This window comes from Artemia sp. Qi Xiang Cuo, chromosome 16, assembly GCF_049724085.1.
Source record: "Artemia sp. Qi Xiang Cuo chromosome 16, ASM4972408v1, whole genome shotgun sequence".
Lineage (NCBI taxonomy): Eukaryota > Metazoa > Arthropoda > Branchiopoda > Anostraca > Artemiidae > Artemia > Artemia sp. Qi Xiang Cuo.
In genome coordinates this window covers 10,048,462-10,069,338 of record NC_142809.1, presented here as the reverse complement: position 1 = coordinate 10,069,338, position 20,877 = coordinate 10,048,462, and the positions used below count along the sequence as shown (strand labels likewise).

General features: G+C 35.6%; 1 protein-coding gene across 1 annotated transcript in view; it reads left to right on the top strand.

The window, feature by feature from the left end:
* Positions 1-20,877, top strand: part of LOC148942551 (MFS-type transporter SLC18B1-like) — a 139,752-nt gene that overhangs the window by 99,783 nt on the left and 19,092 nt on the right. Inside the window, exon 5 of the mRNA XM_089102241.1 lies at positions 17,716-17,884. Within this exon, the coding sequence (XP_088958367.1) occupies positions 17,716-17,884 (169 nt within the window). The remainder of the gene's footprint in view (positions 1-17,715; positions 17,885-20,877) is intronic.

Genomic DNA, 20,877 nt, shown 5'->3' with positions numbered 1-20,877 from the left:
GGTCACTACAAACATTATTTTTCTAAAAGTAAAAGTTGCGACACACATATCTATATCATTCCTATTTTGAAGTTGGAAAATATTAAATATGAATTTTTTGTGTTTTAAGTGTTTCATGACATTCTAAGAGATGTAAAAAAACTGTAAAAAAAGTTAAAAAAAGTAAAAAAAAAACCAATTGTGGGGGGGGTGTGGAGGGGGGGGGGGTTGGAGGGGGTGAAAGGGGTGAAGGGAGGGGGTTTGGAGGGGGGAAAGGGGTGGAGGGAGAGGGGACGATTGTGGCACTTTGGGCCGGTGGGGAACGATTTGGGCTCGGAATAAAAAATAGGTATGATCTACCTCATGTGCTAAGCTCGCAAGCCATTTAAATACAGTGTTTACATACTTTTTTTCATGTTTTGATATTGCTCTTTACCGACCTCTGGAGATCCAGATCCAAAAAATATTTAACTATCAGTTAACTATAATGGGATCTGTATAAATTTTAATAGAATTAATTTCTTTACCCACTATAAATATAAAAGAATAACTTACTTCTTGTGTATAGCTTTTGTCAATATTCCTTTTGTTTGAATGCATCATTATATTTCAAATGTCAATGTTGAACTGAGGAAATAACTAATTGTCAGAGTTTTTATACCCGTATTCAAGGTCAAACATAAATACTCCCATATAGCTATAATATTTATATTCAAATGTCAATGTTGAACTGAGGAAATAACTAATTGTCAGAGTTTTTATACCCGTATTCAAGGTCAAACATAAATACTCCTATATAGCTATAATATTTACAAGCAGACAGTCCCACCATATAGCTACAATACTTACACCAAGACAGTGTAATGACCGATTCAACCACCGTGAAAATATCACGCACTTTGAACATAGATCAGCACGAATTTTCACGGTAGTTGAATCGGTCATTACACTGTCTGCTTGTAAATATTATAGCTATATGAGGGGACTGTCCGCTCTTAACTGTTATAGCTACATTGGGTACCTGTCTTCTCTCTATCATTATAGCTACATTGGGTACCTGTCTTCTCTCTTTAATTGATACAGTAATGCCCTATCTGTCTGCTACCTATCATTGAGACAGTAATTTCCTATTACCCCACTATCTTTCATTGTACATAGTAATTTCATACCTGTGCATTACCTTTCATTGTAAACAGTAATTTCCTATTACCCCGATACCTTTCATTGTACACAGTAATTTCCTACCTGTCTCATACCTTTCATTGTACACAGTAATTTCCTATTACCCCTCTCTCTTTCATTCTACACAGTAATTTCCTATTACCCCTCCCGGAGATATTGTTTACAGTAATTTCCAATTACCCCTCCCGGAGATATTGTACACAGTAATTTCCTATTACCCCTCCCGGAGATATTGTACACAGTAATTTCCTATTAGCCCTCCCGGAGATATTGTATCAATACTACTTACATATTGTATTGGTTATTGGGAAGTATACAGACATTTACAGGAAGAATTGTTTTTCCGGGGGGGGGGGGGGCGGGAGGAGTGGGTTACTCGGGAGAATCTTTCCGTGGAGGATGTTTCTTTGGGGTAAGGGACATTTCTATGAAGGGGGCGCCGGATTTCCAAGCATTATTTAAAAAACGATCAGAAATTAAATTAAAAAAAAAACAATTTTTTTCAACTGAAAGTAAGAATCAACATTAGAACTTAAAACAAACAGAAATTATTACGTATATGAGGGGGTTCTCCCCCAAGTCAATACCTCGCTCTTTACGCTACAGTTTTTTTTAGGGCTTTCAAAAGAGCTATCTATTCTATTTAAACGGCCTTTGTGATTCAGGGGTTTGTGAATTAATTTTTTTTTTAACTTTTAACGTAAAGAGCGTGGTATTGACTAAGAGGAGAACCCCCTCATATACGTAATAACATATACGTAATAAAAAAAAACAATAATAAAAATACAAGCGATACGGCTCAATAGTAAACGAAACTTTTAAAAACGGAATTTTGATGTCAATAAATGTATCAAAAGAATGGGCTTATAATGCTGATTCTAAATATATAAATTTTATTAAGTTTAGTATTGCTCATCAAAGGCAACGAGCCTGAGAAAATTTACCGGGTTTTTTAAAGAGGGGGGAAACATCCCCTACAAGTGAAAGAATTTTAATTAAAATCACACCGTCAGATTCAGCGTATCAAAAAACCCTATTACATAGGTTTCATGCTCATATCTGCAAAAATCTGCAACTTTGTATATTTTGCCAGAAGAAAAATATACGAATATAGAAGTTCGTTACGTAAGTTAATTTGTAAATTACGTCAGAACCAAATTTGGAGAAAGCCATTTAGCAAAAGAAAAGTAAAATTTTTATGCAAATTTTGTTTACTTATTCAATGACAGTGAGCCAAAATCAAAGCTGCATTAACTAAAAAACGATCAGAAATAAAATAAAAAACAAGTTTTTTAAACTGAAAGTAAGGAGCGACATTAAAACTTAAAACGAACAAAAATTATACCGTATATGAAAGGGGCTGTTCCCTCCTCAACACCTCACTCTTTACGCTAAAGTTTGACTCTGTCTCACAACTTTATTTCTTAAAACAATAAAAAACTTTAGCGTAAAGAGTGAGGCGTTGAGGAGGGGATAGCCCCTTAAATATAGGGAATAATTTCTGTTCGTTTTAATGTCGCTCCTTACTTTCAGTTTAAAAAACTTGTTTTTTTTATTTAATTTCAAGGTAAGACCAAAACATTCATCATATTACGCAACCAATTGATTTGTATGCTTTCACAGTCTTGATTGAGAGGTCATTTTGCAGACACCTCTTTTTGGCTATAATCTCATTCATAAAGTTTGACATTTGTGATTCCCTATGGTATTTTATTAAATTAATTTCATAATCGGACTTGAACTTGAAAATAGTTTACTTTGAACTTGGACTATATTATTCGACCGATTTATTAGATTGACCTAATACATATATACTTTAATTGAAAATACTGAATTGTCCCTGACTGTGATAAGTAGATTGCGCAATGAACGATCAAAATAGAAAAATTATTTTAAATCCGTTGCTGAACTTTATCACCAGATCCATTCTTGATGGTGCAAAAATTGATCTGATTATCGGAAAAGCTGTTAGTTTTTTTTATCACGGTACTATTATCAGTGCTAAAGAGTTTTTGTATGAGGAGCGGAATATTCAGAGCCGATGTATGGAACATGCGAAGGATGAAGATAATGTATTTGACTTATTTAAACAGTTGAATCAGGCTACAAAGGATAATCTGCCTGTTCGGGTAAGCAGTCTCGGCTACTTTAATCTCGAAAGTTAATGAACTCTCTAAAAAAATTGACGGCTTTTTAGAGAATGCGATGCATTCGGGCCCTGTTTGGCCAGCTAGAATTAATACCAACCTATCAATTAACCCTGCCCTAGCTCCTACGTTTGCTGTAGCACTAAAGAACTGTCCTGCAAACCTGACCTCACAAATCAGTGTCTGTGGAAGTTGGCTACGAAAAGCTTTCATCGCAAGCATTTGTATACCTCCCAAAGCGTTGTTTCTCATGTCCTAAAACTGGGTATCTGGCCTCACAGTGCTTAAATCGGGCCCTCTGCTCTCGCTGTTGATCATTTGATCTTACCTCTAGCAGTGCCTCTCCGTGTTCGGAAACAATGTTCTGTCTAGAATGTAAAGTTACCGGCCATACTTGTTACAGTGTCCCAATAATAACAGTCAACTAGCAAAGCCCACGGTATGATATCGATCTGTCTACTATTGCGCAAGCTGTACTTTCGTGGAATATTAATGGTGGACTTTTAGTCAAACTTCCTATGATAAATGGTTTGCTTTTGAACTGTGACGTATTGTGCTTGCAAGAAAGAACATTTTTGACGAGTTATAGTTTAGGCCTTCTTAAAATCGATAATAAATTTGCTAGCAACTCGGTGCACGCTAAACAATCCGCTTCCAGTGGCCGCCATTCGGGTGGTATTGCGATGCTTGTTAGGACTTCGTGGCGGTCGATGTTTTTGATTCATGTAATTTTTTCTTGCTGTCCGTGTAGAAGAATATGTTATTGTAAACATCTATCTCCCGACAAATTGCCGCAATGACCGATCGGAGTTTTTATTTACTACTGCGTGTGAGAAACTAGGGTCTTGCCTTTCAAAGATTCACCAGTTAGATAAGTGCTATATTATTATAGGAGATTTTAACTGTAATTTAACTGATGCCTCGTTATTGCGTACTTTTATTCTGACTGGTATTTTTGACGATTGGCTTAGAATCTTATCGAAAGATTTCGATTACACTTACACACACCATTCAAGTCATGTGTTGAACCTTGACCATGCAGTTTCTTCTGCAAATCTCCAAGTGTCACCTCTTAACATCATTACTGACTTACAACTATCAAACCACCTTCCAATATCTCCATCTATTTCTTGTCCTTCTGCTGTGTCCACTCCCACTCCACAACCATATCAGCCTCACGCCCTATTTTACAGGGATTGGAAAACATCCAAGGTGATCTTTTCGCAACAGTTACTAATTCTGTCCTACATACTGATCCAAATTAAATACGGGTGTTGCTAGATATCTATCTTGCACAAGTTTGCCATGCCCTGCGATGCGCGAAAAAGCCGCTGTACCTCTTAAACGTATATGTCGGGGTGTCACGAAGCATTGGTCCAGTAATCCGAGCCTAGTTGAAACTTGGAGAAAATCCAAATTTTGGTAGCATTTGTTGATGCACAGTTAGTTGTTCCCACATCTTTCATCTTTGCCGGTCTTGACTTATTTCTCGTATATTATGCAGATGACATTCTGAATTTGAGGCGTACTATCCAGCGCATTAGCGAGATTTTACCAGCACTACAATATGAGTATGTAAAACTAGGTCTTCAGTTCAATGCTGAAAAGTCCGAAGTTGCTTTCTTCAACTGGAAGCAAGTGTCGCCTGGGGATATTCCTCTCGGAAATAGAAGGATTAAGCCAGTAGATCATACCACCCACCTCGTTCCACTCATTGGTTCGTCAATAATGCACACAAGACAACTATTAATTGCTCACATTGAACGTAGAGTTTGGTTTATCATACGCTTCTTTTGTAACGATTAAGTTACGCTTCAACCTTACCTTAGACCTTAGATCCTCCTGCGCCGCCAGAAGCACCAAGGGCATCAGTGAATATTCGCCAATCGGGTCTGAGACGAGCTGCTGCGTATACATCTTCCTAATCTGGTTGGAGAGAGGCATTCAGGCGGCATAGGTCTCTGTTTTAGGTTTGCCTCAATATGTTTCGAGATCTCCCTCGCTTCCGGCTTCCAACTGGCTGCCACTCAAGCGTAGACTACGGGATTCAATGGTTTTCCATTATTAGAACCTGTCCGAGATACCTCCATCTACGGGATCTGATGGTGTCGGTTATTAGTGGTTGATTGGTGATTCTCCGAATGGTATCGTTTGAAACCCTTTCCGACCAATGTATATTCAGAATCCTCCTGAGGCAATTGTTCTCAAAAGCAAGAATCGTCTTCTCTTGTTGAACGTTTTAAGTGCCAAGTCTCAGCGGCATACATGAGGACTGGTAAAACGTTACTGTTGAGTAAGTGCAGCTTCAGGCGATTTGAATAATTCCTGGATTTCCAGATTCTTTTCAGTTGATTGAAGGATGCGTTAGCTTGACCTATACTAATTATGATATCTTTTGTGCTAGATCCAGTATTCTCTATGATGCTGCCCAAATACTTGAACTCAATAACTTGTTCAATTTCCTCACCAGCACATGTGATATGTAGGGGGGAATTGGATTTTGCCGTGGTTTTTGTCTTTCCTGCATTTATTTTAAGACCAAGATGGCTGGCTTTCACACTGACCCTGTGAATGAAGTAATGCAAACGTTGCTTGCAACCCTGAACTAATGTTATTTCGTCTGCAAAATTCAATGCCATCTGTTGTTGTGTTGTGAAGGGTATAGTCAATAGCTATTATAAAGAGCAGTGGTGACAACACACATCCCTGTTTAGCTCCAGATAAGATTCTAATAAATCTTGTTTGGCCTTCTGGCATCTTAATGCAGCATTCGCTCCCTTCGTACAATGACATAATTATCTTAATTATACTATCCGGAAAGCCGTGATACTTCAGAATTTACCACAAAGTTTCGCGGTCGACTGAATCGAAAGCCTTTACGAAGTCGATGAAAGTCATGTTTATTTTGGACCGCCACTCTTGACTTTCCTCTGTGAGCATGCGTAAAGTGAAAATAAGATCTGCACAGGAACGTCCTGCACGGAACCCATATTGTTCATCTCTCCCGTGTTTCTCTAGTTCGGTCTGTATCCTTCCCAAAATAATATGACAAAGCACTCTCCCGGGCACTGATAGTAAGCTGATTCCTTACCAGTTTCGAGGTGCAGTAGCATCCCCCCTTTTGAAAAGTCTGACCTGTGATCTTCTCTTCCATTCAGCTGGTATTTCTTTATTCTCCCAGATTTCGGTAAAGAACTTGACCCAGTATGAGATTTGTCCTGGGATTGATGCCTTAATCATCTCAGCTTTTATTCAGTCTTCACCTGGCGATTTTACATTTTTCAATTTCCTTGCTGCAGTACTTATCTCCATCACACTTGGTGGCTCATCACTGATATTCAGGGAAAAAAGTGGTATCGTTGGGATATTCGGGGGATCTTCTGGTGGAGGTCTATTCAGAATTTCTCAAAGTGTGACACCCATATTTAATTTACAACCTCTGGCTCTTTCTGTAAAGCACCAGAAGGGTCCCTAACGAGGCCATCTTGGGAGCGTTTCTTTCCAACTATTTAATTTGTTATCCTATAAAGGGTTCTAGAGTCACCTCTTTTGGCAGCTTCTTCTGCAAGTTTTGCTTTCCTTTCAATTTGACAACGGTGGTCATTTCCTACGCTTTTTTTTTAACCGCTTTGTCGATTGAAAGCAAGTCTTCATGTCCTTCCGCATGTGTTCTTGATCTAACTGTTCTGGTTTGGAGAGAGCTTGAACTGTTCTGGTTTGGAGACAGTCTTCTTTGTATTTCTCCTCAACTTAATTTTAAATCTTACCATCATAAGTGAGTGGTCAGATCCTACATCAGCGCCTCTATACGATCGTACATCAATGAGGCTTGAGCGCCACCAACTTTGTTGCTCTACCGCATTATCTGTACATATCGCCATTTGGAAAATGCTCACAAAATCTGACAAGTTGAAAATTCGTTCAGTTTTCTTCCGGTTCGCAAAATTTCTTTTACGTTTTCCCCCTTGGACCCGGCACTCTTATCGAATTAGAAAATTTAGCATTACTGACCCAGTTATAGCTATGGAAAAGCAAATTCGTACTTATTATCCTCGTTTAACGACGTTGAACCATCCTTGGTCGTCGGTACTGGGCCAGTAGTTAAGATGTATTTGTTATGTTTTTTTAAGTGTTTGTTTTCGCACTTAGTGTAAATGTTGCAATTTTTAAACTGATTGATGATTTAGTCTCTTTTCGTACGAGTCCAATTTAAGTGACGCTGGTTATTCTCAAACTTGGTGCAAAATTTTCTGTGATAATATATTGCGTATATTACTAATAATTTAACTGTTTATTAATTATCCATTCTTTTAAGCATATTGTTTTAAGTAAAGGAGTAAAAAAATCCGTGATTGAATAATTTCCTTGTTTCTGATATTTATGTATATCAAAGTGAATGAATCATTTGTTGAGAGTGATCTGATTTCAAGACCAGGGAGCGAAAGTGTCGTTTGATTGTTTCACCGCTTCCTGTCACATTTACACTAGTTGATATGATTATCTACTGTATATTTTTAATTCACTGATGATTATTTGGGTTAATTTTTTACGAGTTGCGGCTTGATGCAATAATGGTCAAATTGCTTATGTTTGTTCAATATTTTGGAGTTTAAAAAAACATGTCATGTACCTGCAGTGCAATGTATAATTGAGTTCTTCTTTCTCGTCTTTGTAATTCGTTCTAAGAACTGATTTAGATCTTAGCTCCAGCGTTCGTCACTAAATACCATCATGTAGAACTGCCAAGTTTATGTGTATTTCCTATCTTTTTTTTCTTTTTTTTAAGTTTATTGCTCCGTCTTTTCCTTTTTTTGTATGACGGGTTTCCCAGTAAATAATAATGATAATAATAATAAAAACATACAGGCTAGCATGCCATTTAGTAAATCCTTCTTCTTTCTTCTTTCGAAAAACAGCACCTGGACTCCTTTCGGCTTCTAGGAGGTTTCATCCAAATACACAATTAGTACAACGAAAATCAACACAACCAACAGATAAACAAGTTTGTTTTTTTTTCAATTTTTTTCCCCCTTTAATTCTTAAGCAATATAATACTCTTTGTTTTCATATAACAAAAAACAATTCATATACCAGAGAAAAAAAAATAAAATATGAAACAACGGAATTGGGTGGTTTGTGGGAAGTACGAGTACTCGAGCTGCCATAATCCCAGCAATTTAAGGCCTGGAGGCCAGCTAGTACCTATTCGGCTCTTGCTGCTGGCTCTCGCTCTCTTCTGCACTCACTCCGCTTTCTTCAAAAAATATTAGCATCCACAAGAAAATTAGTTATGCTTTTGTACAAGTATCTTACATCTGATGCATTATAATTGGCTTGAAATAGCTCGTCAATATCTTTATTTGTCTTCAGTCTTTCAAATGTACGTTTCATATTTGCTGCCAGGTGAGCTGTGCTGTAGCATTCAAAAATTAAATGTTGTAAAGTCTCAGGTACTTTTAAACAAAATCTGCAATGTGGGTCGTCCCTTTTATTCTATTAATGTTCTTCCTTTCTTAAAATCAGAGAGTTACTCTCCTATTTTTATGATCCTTTCCCGTTTTTTTTTACGTATGTTCTTTCTGGTAAGATCATGCAGCTCTTTCATGGTAATGCAATAAAAGTGTGGTCTAAAACTGTCTGTTTAATATCTCAAACCGAAATTTGTTTTATTCATTTATCCAGTTTTCTCATCTATAAGTGATTTTATTTTTGAAAAAAAGCTATTTTATATCTAGGTCTTCTTATGTTCTTTTTTACCAAAACCATCTGAACTGCAACTGCTTTAAAGCTCGCAATTATTATCCTTTCAAAGAGTCTAATCTCTTAAAAAATTATTTTATGTCATATTAATATGAATGATGTTCGCAATCAATGCTCAAGCTTTCAGAAAGCCTAAAGCACCCTTTTCACTACTCCAATGATTTTTACTATTTTTGTTATTTGTGCAGTTCAAAAATTCAACAGTTATACAACTGAAGCGTTGAGGCAGTACAGTCTCAACAGTATAAACTGTAAAAAAATTTTAAATTTAAAAACTGATGGACAAATCCTTCCGAGGATTTAACTAAACTATCACAGGCAGCGCAATAGCGCTGCCTAAGTAAAGAACGATATTGGCACAATGTATTTTTTTTTTTTTTTTGTTTAGACCAGGGCACTTTGTTTCGAAGGAGTTGTCGTAGAAACCTCAGAAATGGCTCATTCGATTAGAAATCGGAAGGGCTTGTGTCTTTTTTAATAGTTGAAAGTGATTGAAGGGCAAATAGCACCCCTTCCACGACCACCATTTCCCCAAACACATTCTATCGAAATTTTGAGATAGAGATTTTGTTCGACGTAATTGAAAGGTCCGGAAATTATGTCTTTCAGGATGACACTTCTCCCACGGCCCTCAGGGCAGGGGTTGTAATTTTTGCTCTGGGGGCATATAATGTTTTTATAGAAAGCGTTGTTGTAGAAACTTCAAAAAGGGATCATTTGATTTGAAATTGAAATGGCTAGTGCCCTTTTTAATACCCGAAAGTTTTTGGAAGGCAACTAACACCCCTTCCACGCCCACCATTTATCCAAACACATCCAATCAAAATTTTGAGATAGCCAATTTGTTCTACGTATTTGAAAGGTCCGGAAATTATATCTTTGAGGATTACAGTCCCACTAGAGCCTCATGGTAAAGGTTGTAAATTATGCCCTGAGGGCACATAAGGTTTTTATTGAAAGCTTTGTCTTAGAAACTTGAAAAAGGGCTCATTCGATTGGAAATTCAAAGGGCTAGTGCATTTTTTAATAGTCGAAAGTGATTGGAGGGCAACTAATCCCCCTCTCACGCCCACCATATCCCCAACCACATACAATCAAAATTTTGAGATAACCAGTTTATTCAACGTAGTTGAAACTCCCCCCACAGCCCTCAGGGCAAGGGTTATAAGTTATTCCCTGGGGGCATAAAGGGATTTTAAAGAAAGCGTTATCGTAGAAACTTCAAAAAGGGCTCATTCGATTGGAAATTGAAAGGGATAGTGCCCTTTTTAATAGTCGAAAGTGATTGGAGGGCAACTAAACCCCCTTTCACTCCCACCATTTCCCCAAACACATCCAATGACAATTTTGATATAGCCAACGTAGTTGAAAATTCTGGAAACTAGGTCTTTAAGGATGACAACCCTCCCACAGTCCTCGGGGAAAGGATTGTAAGGTATGCCCTGGGGGGAATATGAGGTTTATATATAAAGTGTGGTCATAAACTTTGGAGGGGCTCATTGTATTCGTAATCAGACGCTCTAGTGGTCATTTTATGAGTCAAAGTGGTTGGAAGGCAGCTAACCCCCCTCCCACATATACGTCGTATTGTCCTGAAATGCATCTAATAGAAATTTTGAGATAACAATTCTATTAAAAATATTCTAAATATCATATAACAAGGCTTTTGGGGTTGAAACAAACCCCAGAGATTAAGGGCAAGGATTATAAGTTATGCCTAGGGGTATTTAAGGTTTTTATGGAATTAATTAAAAAAACTTTCCGAAAAATAAATTTTTCAAAGAAAAGTAAAGGCCATTTTAAACTTAAGCTCAAAAGTTACAAATACCTTTTAAAATTCAAACTCAAAACGACCATATATTAAAAATAAATGAAACCCAAAACGAACAGAAATTAAATAAACAATCATAGCAAAAACATACAACACGTAATAATATAAATGAATAAATAAATCTTAAAGCGAGTAATACTTAGATTGAATATGAAAATCAAGCTTAAAACGAAAAAGAATATTTTCCGATTAAAGCATAAATGAAAGTTAAAACGAACAGAAATTAAATAAACAATCAATGCAAACAAACATACAATAGATAATAATGTAAATTAATCAATAAATCTCAAAACGAGTGAAACTTAAATTGAATATGCAAATCAAGCTTGAAACGAACAAAAATCACCACAAACAAAAGTTTGGGTATGACCTCCTTCTCTCACTGTAAAAGTCTAAAACCTATTACGTCATTTGCACCTTACTGAAAACCAATTGCATGACAAATATTTTCTGTTGTGCTTAATAATGAAAATAAACATTAAAATCATAGTAATATTTTGAACTGATGAGCTTTCAGCAATTAATATCATCATGTATCAAACATTCATTTTAATTTATCAGCTCTTTTTAAAGTTGTTAAAGACGAATATAGTTTCACTACAAACAATTGTTTGGATACTGCCTCCTTTCCTAACTGTAAATAAAAACCAAAAGCCTATTGCGTCTTTGGCGCTTAACTGAAAACGAATTATATTACAAATATTTTCTTTTCAAGTTCTTACAGCATTGAAAAAAAAAATACAATTGCAGTGAGATAAATTCTTGAACTGAAGGATCTTTCAACAATTAATATAATAAAATATTCAGTTTTATGTTGTTTATACTTTCCAAGACTGTTAAAGACCCCTATAGTTTTCAGTAAAGCGCCAATGACGCAGTAGGTTTGAGACTTTTACAGTGAGAGAAGGAGGTCATACCCAAACTCTTGTTTGTAGTGATTTTTGTTCTTTTGAAGCTTGATTTACATTTTCAATTTAAGTTTCACTAGTTTTAAGATTTATTTATTAATTTATATTAATATCTATTGTATGTTTGTTTGCATTGATTGTTTATTTAATTTCTGATCGTTTTGAGTTTGAATTTTAGAAGGTAATTGTATCTGTTGAGCTTAAGTTTAAAATGGCCTTGACTTTTCTTTGAAAAACTTATTTTTCGGAAAGTTTTTTTAATTAATTTTTGTTCGTTTTTTGATTGCAAAAAGTTTTTAAGAATTCCTTATTTCAAAATCAAACTTAAAAAAAAATCAAATATTCATCAAATTATCAAAACTGATATTAAAGTGCAAAAATGGGTTTGTGTCAACCTCGGAGTTTTTATTATCTGATGTTTGAACTATTTTTAACAAAATTGCTATCTCAAAATTTTTATCGGATGGGCTTGGAGAAAAAGGGCGTGTGGGGATCAATTAAGCTTCGGTCTTTTCTGACTTTTTAGAAGTGAACTAGAACTTACCATTTTCAATCAAATGAGCCCTCTCTGAAGTTTATGCGAGTATCCCTTCTATAAAGCCATATATATCCCAAGTATAACTTACAACACCTGTGGGTGGGCCTGGGGTTGTGTCGACCCTGGGGTTTTAATATCTGACGGTTGAACTATTTTTAACAAAATTATCACCTCAAATTTTTATCGGATGGGTTTATCCATCCGTCTGAAACGAAATAAGGTTTGGCTTGATTGTTTTTCATTGACCCCTTTTTCAATATTTTCTGAACAGATTGCCATAGGTCAATGCTCTACATATTTATTGATTCATTGATTTTAAATAACTTATTTTTTTCATATGATTAATTAGTTATGAAACGAATTATATTACACATATTATGTTTGTACAACATCTGTCGACCACGGAGATTTTGTTATCTGACCCTTGATTTTTTTTTTTACAAATTGGCTACCTCGAAATTTATATCTGATATATTTTCGGGAAAAAGGGCGTGAGGGAGGGACCAGTTATCCTTCGATCCCTTTTGACTCTTAAAAACTGAACTAGAACTTCCAATTTCCAATCAAATGAGCCCTCTTTGAAGTTTGTACGAGAATTCCTTCCAAAACAGCTATATATGCCCCCCAGGTATAAGTTATGAATAATTAGTATATACAATTATTATAACTAATGATTAATTAGTTTTAAAACGAATTATATTACAAATATTATGTTTGTACAAAATATGTCGACTCCGGAGTTTCCGTTATCTGACCTTTAAACTTTTTTTTTTAACAAAATGGCTACCTTAAAATTTTTATCTGATGTATTTTGTGAAAAAGAAGCGTGGAAGGGAGAGGGGTTTAGTTGCCCTTTGATCACTTTTGACTCATAAAAGCTGGACTAGAACTTCCAATTTCCAATCAAATGAGCCCTCTCTGAAGTTTATACGAGAACCCCTTCCTGCCCCCGGGCCTTGGGGGGTTTTGTCGACACCAGAGTTTTGTTATTTAACCTTTCAACTACTTTTAACAATATGGTATTTTCAACCCTTGCATGTAAAGCACCTTTGGGGGGAAAATAGTAAAAAAATATTGAAGGTACATAAGATTTATTCATTCATTTATGTTTGCACCTGTTATCTTTATGTTTGTAAGCTAGTTCATTTTAATTTCTGTTCTTTTGGGGTTTCGTTTATTCTTTAACAGTAATTTCTGGTTTTTTTTAGTTTTAACTATAATAGGGATTAATTTCTGTTGGTCCATGTTTCAATATGGCTCTTTACTTTTCTTAGAAAACTTGTTTTTATGCAAGGTCTTTTTTAATTAATAATAATAAAACATTGAAGCCTTATGGCCTTTGCTATAGACAACTTAATTACATGCCTCTGATAAATCAAACGTGACTTTTTCACGCAACAATGAATGGATCGACAAAATAGCTTCAAAAGACAGTAGTTAGGCTATTTCATTTGTTGATGCAGAAAGAACAGGATCGTTTTGATTACACCATTTTTCAGATTTTTGTGCCACAATAATTTAGCATTTATCGCAAAGTATGTATTTTAACCTTATTTTAATTATTGCTGTAATTTGAAGTATTTTAGCATTTTTGGTTTGAGAGAATTTCTGGAAGTAATTGGATAGAAAATTCTTTATCTAGTTCTTATTAGTGTATTTTGATATGTCTTAACGTCCCTTCGAAATTTCTTGAAACTTTTAACTTTCTTCCCATACAAAACTTTACCTTATTAAAGTCTTTGGGGTGGGGGCAGCGTAGTTGGCATAAAGAAGAAAACTTTAGCGTAGACAGTAGGAGAGGGGGAGGGTGTGGTCTTTGAACCATTCAAAAAAAAATCTATCCCAAATTTCTTATCGGATGAGTTTGAGGAAAAAAGGGCGTGAAGGGGGGGGGGCTAGGTGCCCTCCAATCTCTTTTGACTCTTGAAAGTGAACTAGAACTTTCAATTTCCAATCGAATGATCCCTCTTTGAAGCTAATACGAGCATCCCTTCCATAAGACCGATATATGCCCCAGGGCATAACTTACAACGCCTACCCCCGGGCCCTGGTGGGTTTTGTCAACACCAGAATTTTTTTTCTATGATCTTTGAACTATTTTTAACAAAATAGCTACCTTAAAATTTTTATTGGATGCATTTGGGAAAAAAAAGTTTTTTTTGGGGGGAGCTGGTTACCCTCCAATAGCTTTTGACGCTTAAAAAGTGAACTAGAACTTTCAATTTCCAATCAAATGAGCCCTCTCTGAAGTTTATACAAGAATTCCTTCCATAGGAACCATATTTGCCCCTATGTTGTAGCTAGTAACCATTGCCCTGAAGATAGTGGGGGGAGTGTTCAGCGCGTGCAAAATTCTCAGAACCTTAGACTCAGTATAAAACATAGTTTGTACCAAAATCTTGATCAGGGATGCTTGGGGAAATGGTCAGTGCGACAAGGAGGTTAGTTGCCTTAGAACCGATTTTAGCTATTAAATAGGGAACTAGTCATTTAAATTTCGAATCGAATGAGCCCTTTCTGAAGTTTATACGACAATGTTGTCTATAAAAAACCTTATATGCCCCCAGGGCATAACTTACAACCCTTGCCATGAGGGCTGTGGGGAAGTTGTCATCCTCAAAGACTTAATTTCCAGAACTTAAAACCTTTAATAAAATGACTGTCTCAAAATTTTGATTGGATGTGTTTAGGAAAAAGGTGGACATGAGAGGCGGGATAGTTGCCCTCTAATCACTTTCGCCTATTAAAAAGGGCAATAGCCTTTTGAATTTCCAATCGAATGAGCCTTTTTTGAAATTTCTATGACAACGCCTTCTATAAAAACTTTATATGCCCCCAGGGTATAACTTAAAACTCTTGCCCTGAGGGCTCTGGGGGAGTTTCCTCCTCTAAAACATATTTTTCATCTGGAAATCAACTACGCAGAACAAAATGGATATCTCAAAATTTTGATTGGATGTGTTTGGGGAAATGAAGGGCGTGGGGGGGGGCTAATTGCCCTCCAATCACTTTCGACTATTAAAATGGGCACTAGCCCTTTGAATTTCCAATCGAATGATCTTTTTTTGAAGTTTCTACGACAACGCCTCCTATAAAAACCTTATATGCCCCCAGGGCATAACTTAAAACCCTTGCCTTGAGGGTTGTTCGGGAGTGTCCTCCTCAAAAACATATTTTCTATCTGAAAATCAACTACGCTGAACCAAATGGCTTTCTCAAAATTTTGATTGGATGTGTTTGAGGAACGATGGGCGTGGGAGGGGGCAAGTTGCCCTCCAATCACTTTCGACTATTAAAATGGGCATTAGCCCTTTGAATTTCCGATCGAATGATCATTTTTTGAAGTTTCTACGACAACATTCTATAAAAACCTTATATGCCCTCGGGGAATAACTTAAAACCCGTGCCCTGAGGGTTCAGGGGGAATGTCCTCCTCAAAAACATATTTTCTATTTGAAAATCAACTACACTGAACAAAATGCCTATCTCAAAATTTTGATTAGATGTGTTTGGGGAAATGATGGGCGTCGGGAGGGGGGGGGGCTAGTTGCCCTCCAATTACTTTCGATTATTAAAAAGGGTACTAGAACTCTCGATTTCCAATCGAATGAGTCCCCTTTGAAGTTTCTACGACGACCCCTTCCATATAAAGTGCCTCTGGGAAAAAAAATAATAATAACAAATAATAAAACGTTGGAGCCGTATGGCCTTTACTATAGGCAACGCTACACCGTTGCCTCTGATGGATCGTTGTTTAACTTCAGAAGAGGCTCATTTGGTTGAAAATTGGAAGTTCTAGTTCCTTTTTAAGTGCCAAAAGTGATGGACGCCCTTTAGCCCCCCTCCCCTCCTACAACCCCTCCTTTCCCCAAGCGCATCAGATTCAAACTATGAGATAGCGATTTTTTTTTCAAAATAGTTCAAAGAACATATAATAATGTCTCTAGGGATGACACAACCCCCCAGTGTCCTGGGGATAGGGTTGTAAGTTATTCTATGAGGGCATATAAGGTTTTTATTGAATGGGTTGTCGTATAAACATCAGATGGGGCTTATTTGATTTGAAATTGTGAGTTATAGTGTTCTATTTGAGAAGCACATTTAATTGAAAGCAAACAGCCCCCCCCCTCCACGCTGAGGATTCAACTTAACACTTCTAATCTAAATGTGGAGATAACGATTTAATTCATCGTAGTTGAATGTTTCAGAAATTACGTCTGTGAGGAATACAACCTTACCTGCATTTAAAAGAAAAAACTATTTTAAATATTTTCACTTTTACATCTTTAAGAAATCAAAAATTGATTAAGATTTTAAGGAATAAATGACAGCATATGTATATTAAACTGACAATGCACATTTATTTGAAGTTTTTCAGTAAATTGCAAATTATATTCTAGCTTTAAGAAAGCATAGGGGTTTTCAACCCTACTCGTGTTAATTTGCAATCGTTTTAAGCTTGACTCGGTTATTTATTATAATTTCTGTTCGTTTTGGGTTTCATTTATTTATTTATACTGATTTGTGGTAGCTGTATGTTTGGTAGATTAATCTATTCCATTTTGTTCATTTTTGGTTTAATGGAGGTCTGTACTTTTTTTTTGAAAAACTTATTTTGTGGAAAAAGTTTTTTTTAATTAATTTTACAGGAGGAAAGGATACTCATAAAACTTCAACAATTCAAATTCAAAAAATTCAAATTGAATTTTTTGAATTTATGATTTCCCCAAGCGCATCAGATTGAAACTGATGCGAGGGAAATCATTTATGATTTCCCTCCTTTCCCCAAGCGCATCAGATTGAAACTATGAGATAGCGATTTTTTTTCAAAATAGTCCAAAGAACATATAATAATGTCTCAACAGTCATACAACTTAAGTGTAACACTTCAGTTGTATTTCAAGTGTTAGTGCTTACAATCTTAAATGATTGTACTGCATTTCATAATATAAAACATTATAAATTTAAAAACTGAAGGATAAACTCTTCAGAGGATTTAGCTAAACTGTTTTACAGGAGAGAAGGATACCCATCAAACTTCAACAATTCAAATTCAAAAAATTCAAAGTAAAAAATTTAACAATTATTCAACTGAAGTGTTGTTGTAGTACAGTCTCAACAGTATAAATTGTAAAATATTATAGATTTGAAAATGAAGGATAAATCCTACAGAGGATTTAACTAAACTATTTTACAGGAGAGAAGGATACCCATCAAACTTCAACAATTCCAATTCAAAAATTCCAATTCAACAATTATACAGCTGAAGTGCTGGTGCAGTACAGTTTCAATATTATAAACTGTAAAACCTTATAAATTTATAAACTGAAGGGTAAATTCTTCAGAGGATTTAGATAAACCATTTTGCAGGAGAGAAGGATACCCATCAAACTTAATTACGTTTGGTGTAATATCGGGACTTTGGTCTTCAGCTTTTGCGCTTGGATGTTTTCTTGGTCCTTCTATTGCCGGATATTTGTATGACCATGTTGGTTTCAGAAAAGCAACTTGGTTCTGCGTTGGATGCCATGCTTTAACAGTGAGTACGCAAATTTGCTAAACGCCAAATTATTTGAATTTGGAAATTACGGACTCCCATTTTTTTATATTAAAATAACTCTTGTTATTTAACATCTGAGTACATAATTACTGATTTAAAATTTCAATTTAGGTTAGAGATAGAATATTTTCCCTGAAATTTGAAAAATATCTTTCTGTGTTTTCATTAAAAACTAAAAAAGAAACAACAATACTACCTCCCTTGCATATGAAATAAAGCAACGTTTAATGTAATGTCAGGACTTTGATCTTCAACTTCTGCCCTTGAATGTTTTCCTGGTTGATCCGTCACTCGATTTTTGTGCGACGACCATATTAGTTTCAGAAAAGTATTAGTTCTACGTTGAATACAATAGGCCCGTTTTTTAGCACTATGATCTTACATCTAAGATCTTACATCTTTCTGCAAAGATTATCGTTTTTTAACTCATCTTTGTTCTAAGATCTTACAGCTCACTGATGTTAGCAAAAAGTGTGAAGACCGCCACTGTTCAGCCATATAGAACAATGATTAAAGAACTTTGATGATCTACTCATCATTGTTCTCAGACCGCTGATCAGAGCAGAATGATGAAAGACGTTTGCACAAAAACGATCAAAGATCTTTGTTCAAAGATTTCACTTTTAAGCGTTTTCTGACAAAAGATGTAAGATCTTAGCACATTGATGAGTGAAAAAACAGGCCTAATGTTTTAACGATAAGTACATAAATTGGCTAAGCCAATTATGGCTAAGCCAATAATTTGGCTAAGCCATAAACTGGCTAAGCCAGTCGAATCATTTCGACTGGACTCTCGTTTTTACTATTCAAACAATGCTGTTATATAACATGTGGGTGCACAATATAACAAATTTAAGATAACAATTTAGGTCAGAGATAGGAAATTTTCCCTGATAATTGAAAAATCACCCTTTTCTGCAAAATTTATTAAACAATAAACAAAAATACTCTCCCTATGCTTTGATACCCATCAAATTCAATAGCTTTTAGTGTAATATCAGGACTTTGATCTTCATTGATTGGTCGACCTAAATTCTTGAAAGTGGACAAATGTTAGCCCGAAAAATTATGAATGGCATTCATAATTAACCCTGTAGTGGTGCGTGATTTTAATTTGATCCCAAATTGTTACTATAATGCGTGTCAGGTTTAAGGCTGATGATTTAAGAAAAGTAATTTTTGGGATATAGGATCCTACAGTTAAATGACCAAAATTATTTCTTGCTATTGGCTCTATGGTTAGTGATATTGTGGCTAAGTATACTAAAGACCCTGAAACATCTGACCGATTTCTCATGATAAAGAATGAAATCCTCCAGTAAATAATGAGAGCAGTAAACAAAACGACTCCAATATCGGTCCAAAGAACCCTAATCTTCCCTGAAAGAATAGTCAGATAAATATTCAGTTTTCGTGTCTAAGAAGATCTAATCATCGGAAAAACTAGAGAAAAAGACCATAATTTGAATAAATTGGGATATTTTTTTAAAAGAAACATGCAGTTTTTCAGGCCACAGGCCAAATGATTAAAAAACTATCCCGATTCGTTGTCACCAGTGCAGGGTTTCTGACGCATGTACTCCGCTCCTTCTAGTAAAACAACTTAATTCAATATGAGTTGTGTGGTAACTTATATATAGCCTACCGAACCATCCCAAGAAGAAGGAAACCTATAGTTGGAAGTCTCGTTAGAAGTCTATGCTACCTTGCTACTTCAGACCACCATGCTTGGTGATAGGCTGGGGGGCGGGGATATAATTTTATCTGTATTAAAAACCGGTTTAATCTTTAAAGTCATGCATCCGGATATTTTCTCTCATGGTAGATACCTCAACAATAACCTAAGAGAATTATTTCTCCTATAACAAGGATCTTAGCGAAATTAGAATTTGTAACCTAGGCTAGGAGATAAAACACAGACACTTGTAAATGGTGAGAAATTTACTATTGTATCCGTTAATAACAGAACATAAACTTATAAAATACACAAATTTTTCACTATTTACAAGAGACAACCACTCCATAGAGTTCCAACCAATCGGGGACGCCGGTGGTCGTGCGTGAAAACATTCTCCCAATAGAATCAAAGAATTTCCATCCTTATAACCCTACCACATCAAACGGGTAAAATTTATAACCATCTAGCCACATGACTCATACCCATCGTGGATCTTTCGAAATACTAGCTTATTAACCAGTCTGAAAATATAAAAATAAACTCAGTGAAAGAAAAGGAAAAATTAGTTTAAAAGTGATTTAATAAGTAACAAAAGTTATATTTGACTAATTATTAGGGCCAGCGGTAAAACAATGAGTTTAAAGAGGAAATAAGGTACTTATGTAGGCTACTATCTGTAACACACACGAAAAGTGAAGTTTGGTTAATGCTAATGAAATAAAACAAAATAGGATAAAAATATAATAGTTTAGCCACAGATTTCGGCTATATGTTTGAGCATTAGGGGAGGGGGGGGGTAAAGCATAGCATAAATTAAATACGTAACCTAACCTAACCTATGGACCTTTTCCCGCTAAAACCCAAAAAACAACAGTTTAAATATTGTAAACGCAATGACAAACCACGGTTTCCAATCCAATTCTCTATTGAAAGAAACTCGTTTGACTAATTTCTTAAGCATCTTCGCTATATAATAGGCCTGCTCTTTTACTCATATCTGTGCTAAAGATCTTACATCTTTTGACAAAGAACCCTTAACAGTGAAATCTTAGCACTAAGATCTTACATCTTATAGCGTTCTTTTGTAAATGTCTTTCATCATTTTGCTCTGATCAGCGGTCTAAGAACAATAGGGGCGTTTTTTCACTCAACAATGTGCTAAGATCTTACATCTTTTGTCAGAAAACGCTTAAAAGTCTTTCATCATTCTGCTCTGATCAGCGGTCTGAGAACAATGATGAGTACTTCATCATCAAATGAGTTGAGTACATCATCAAAGTTCTCTCATCACTGT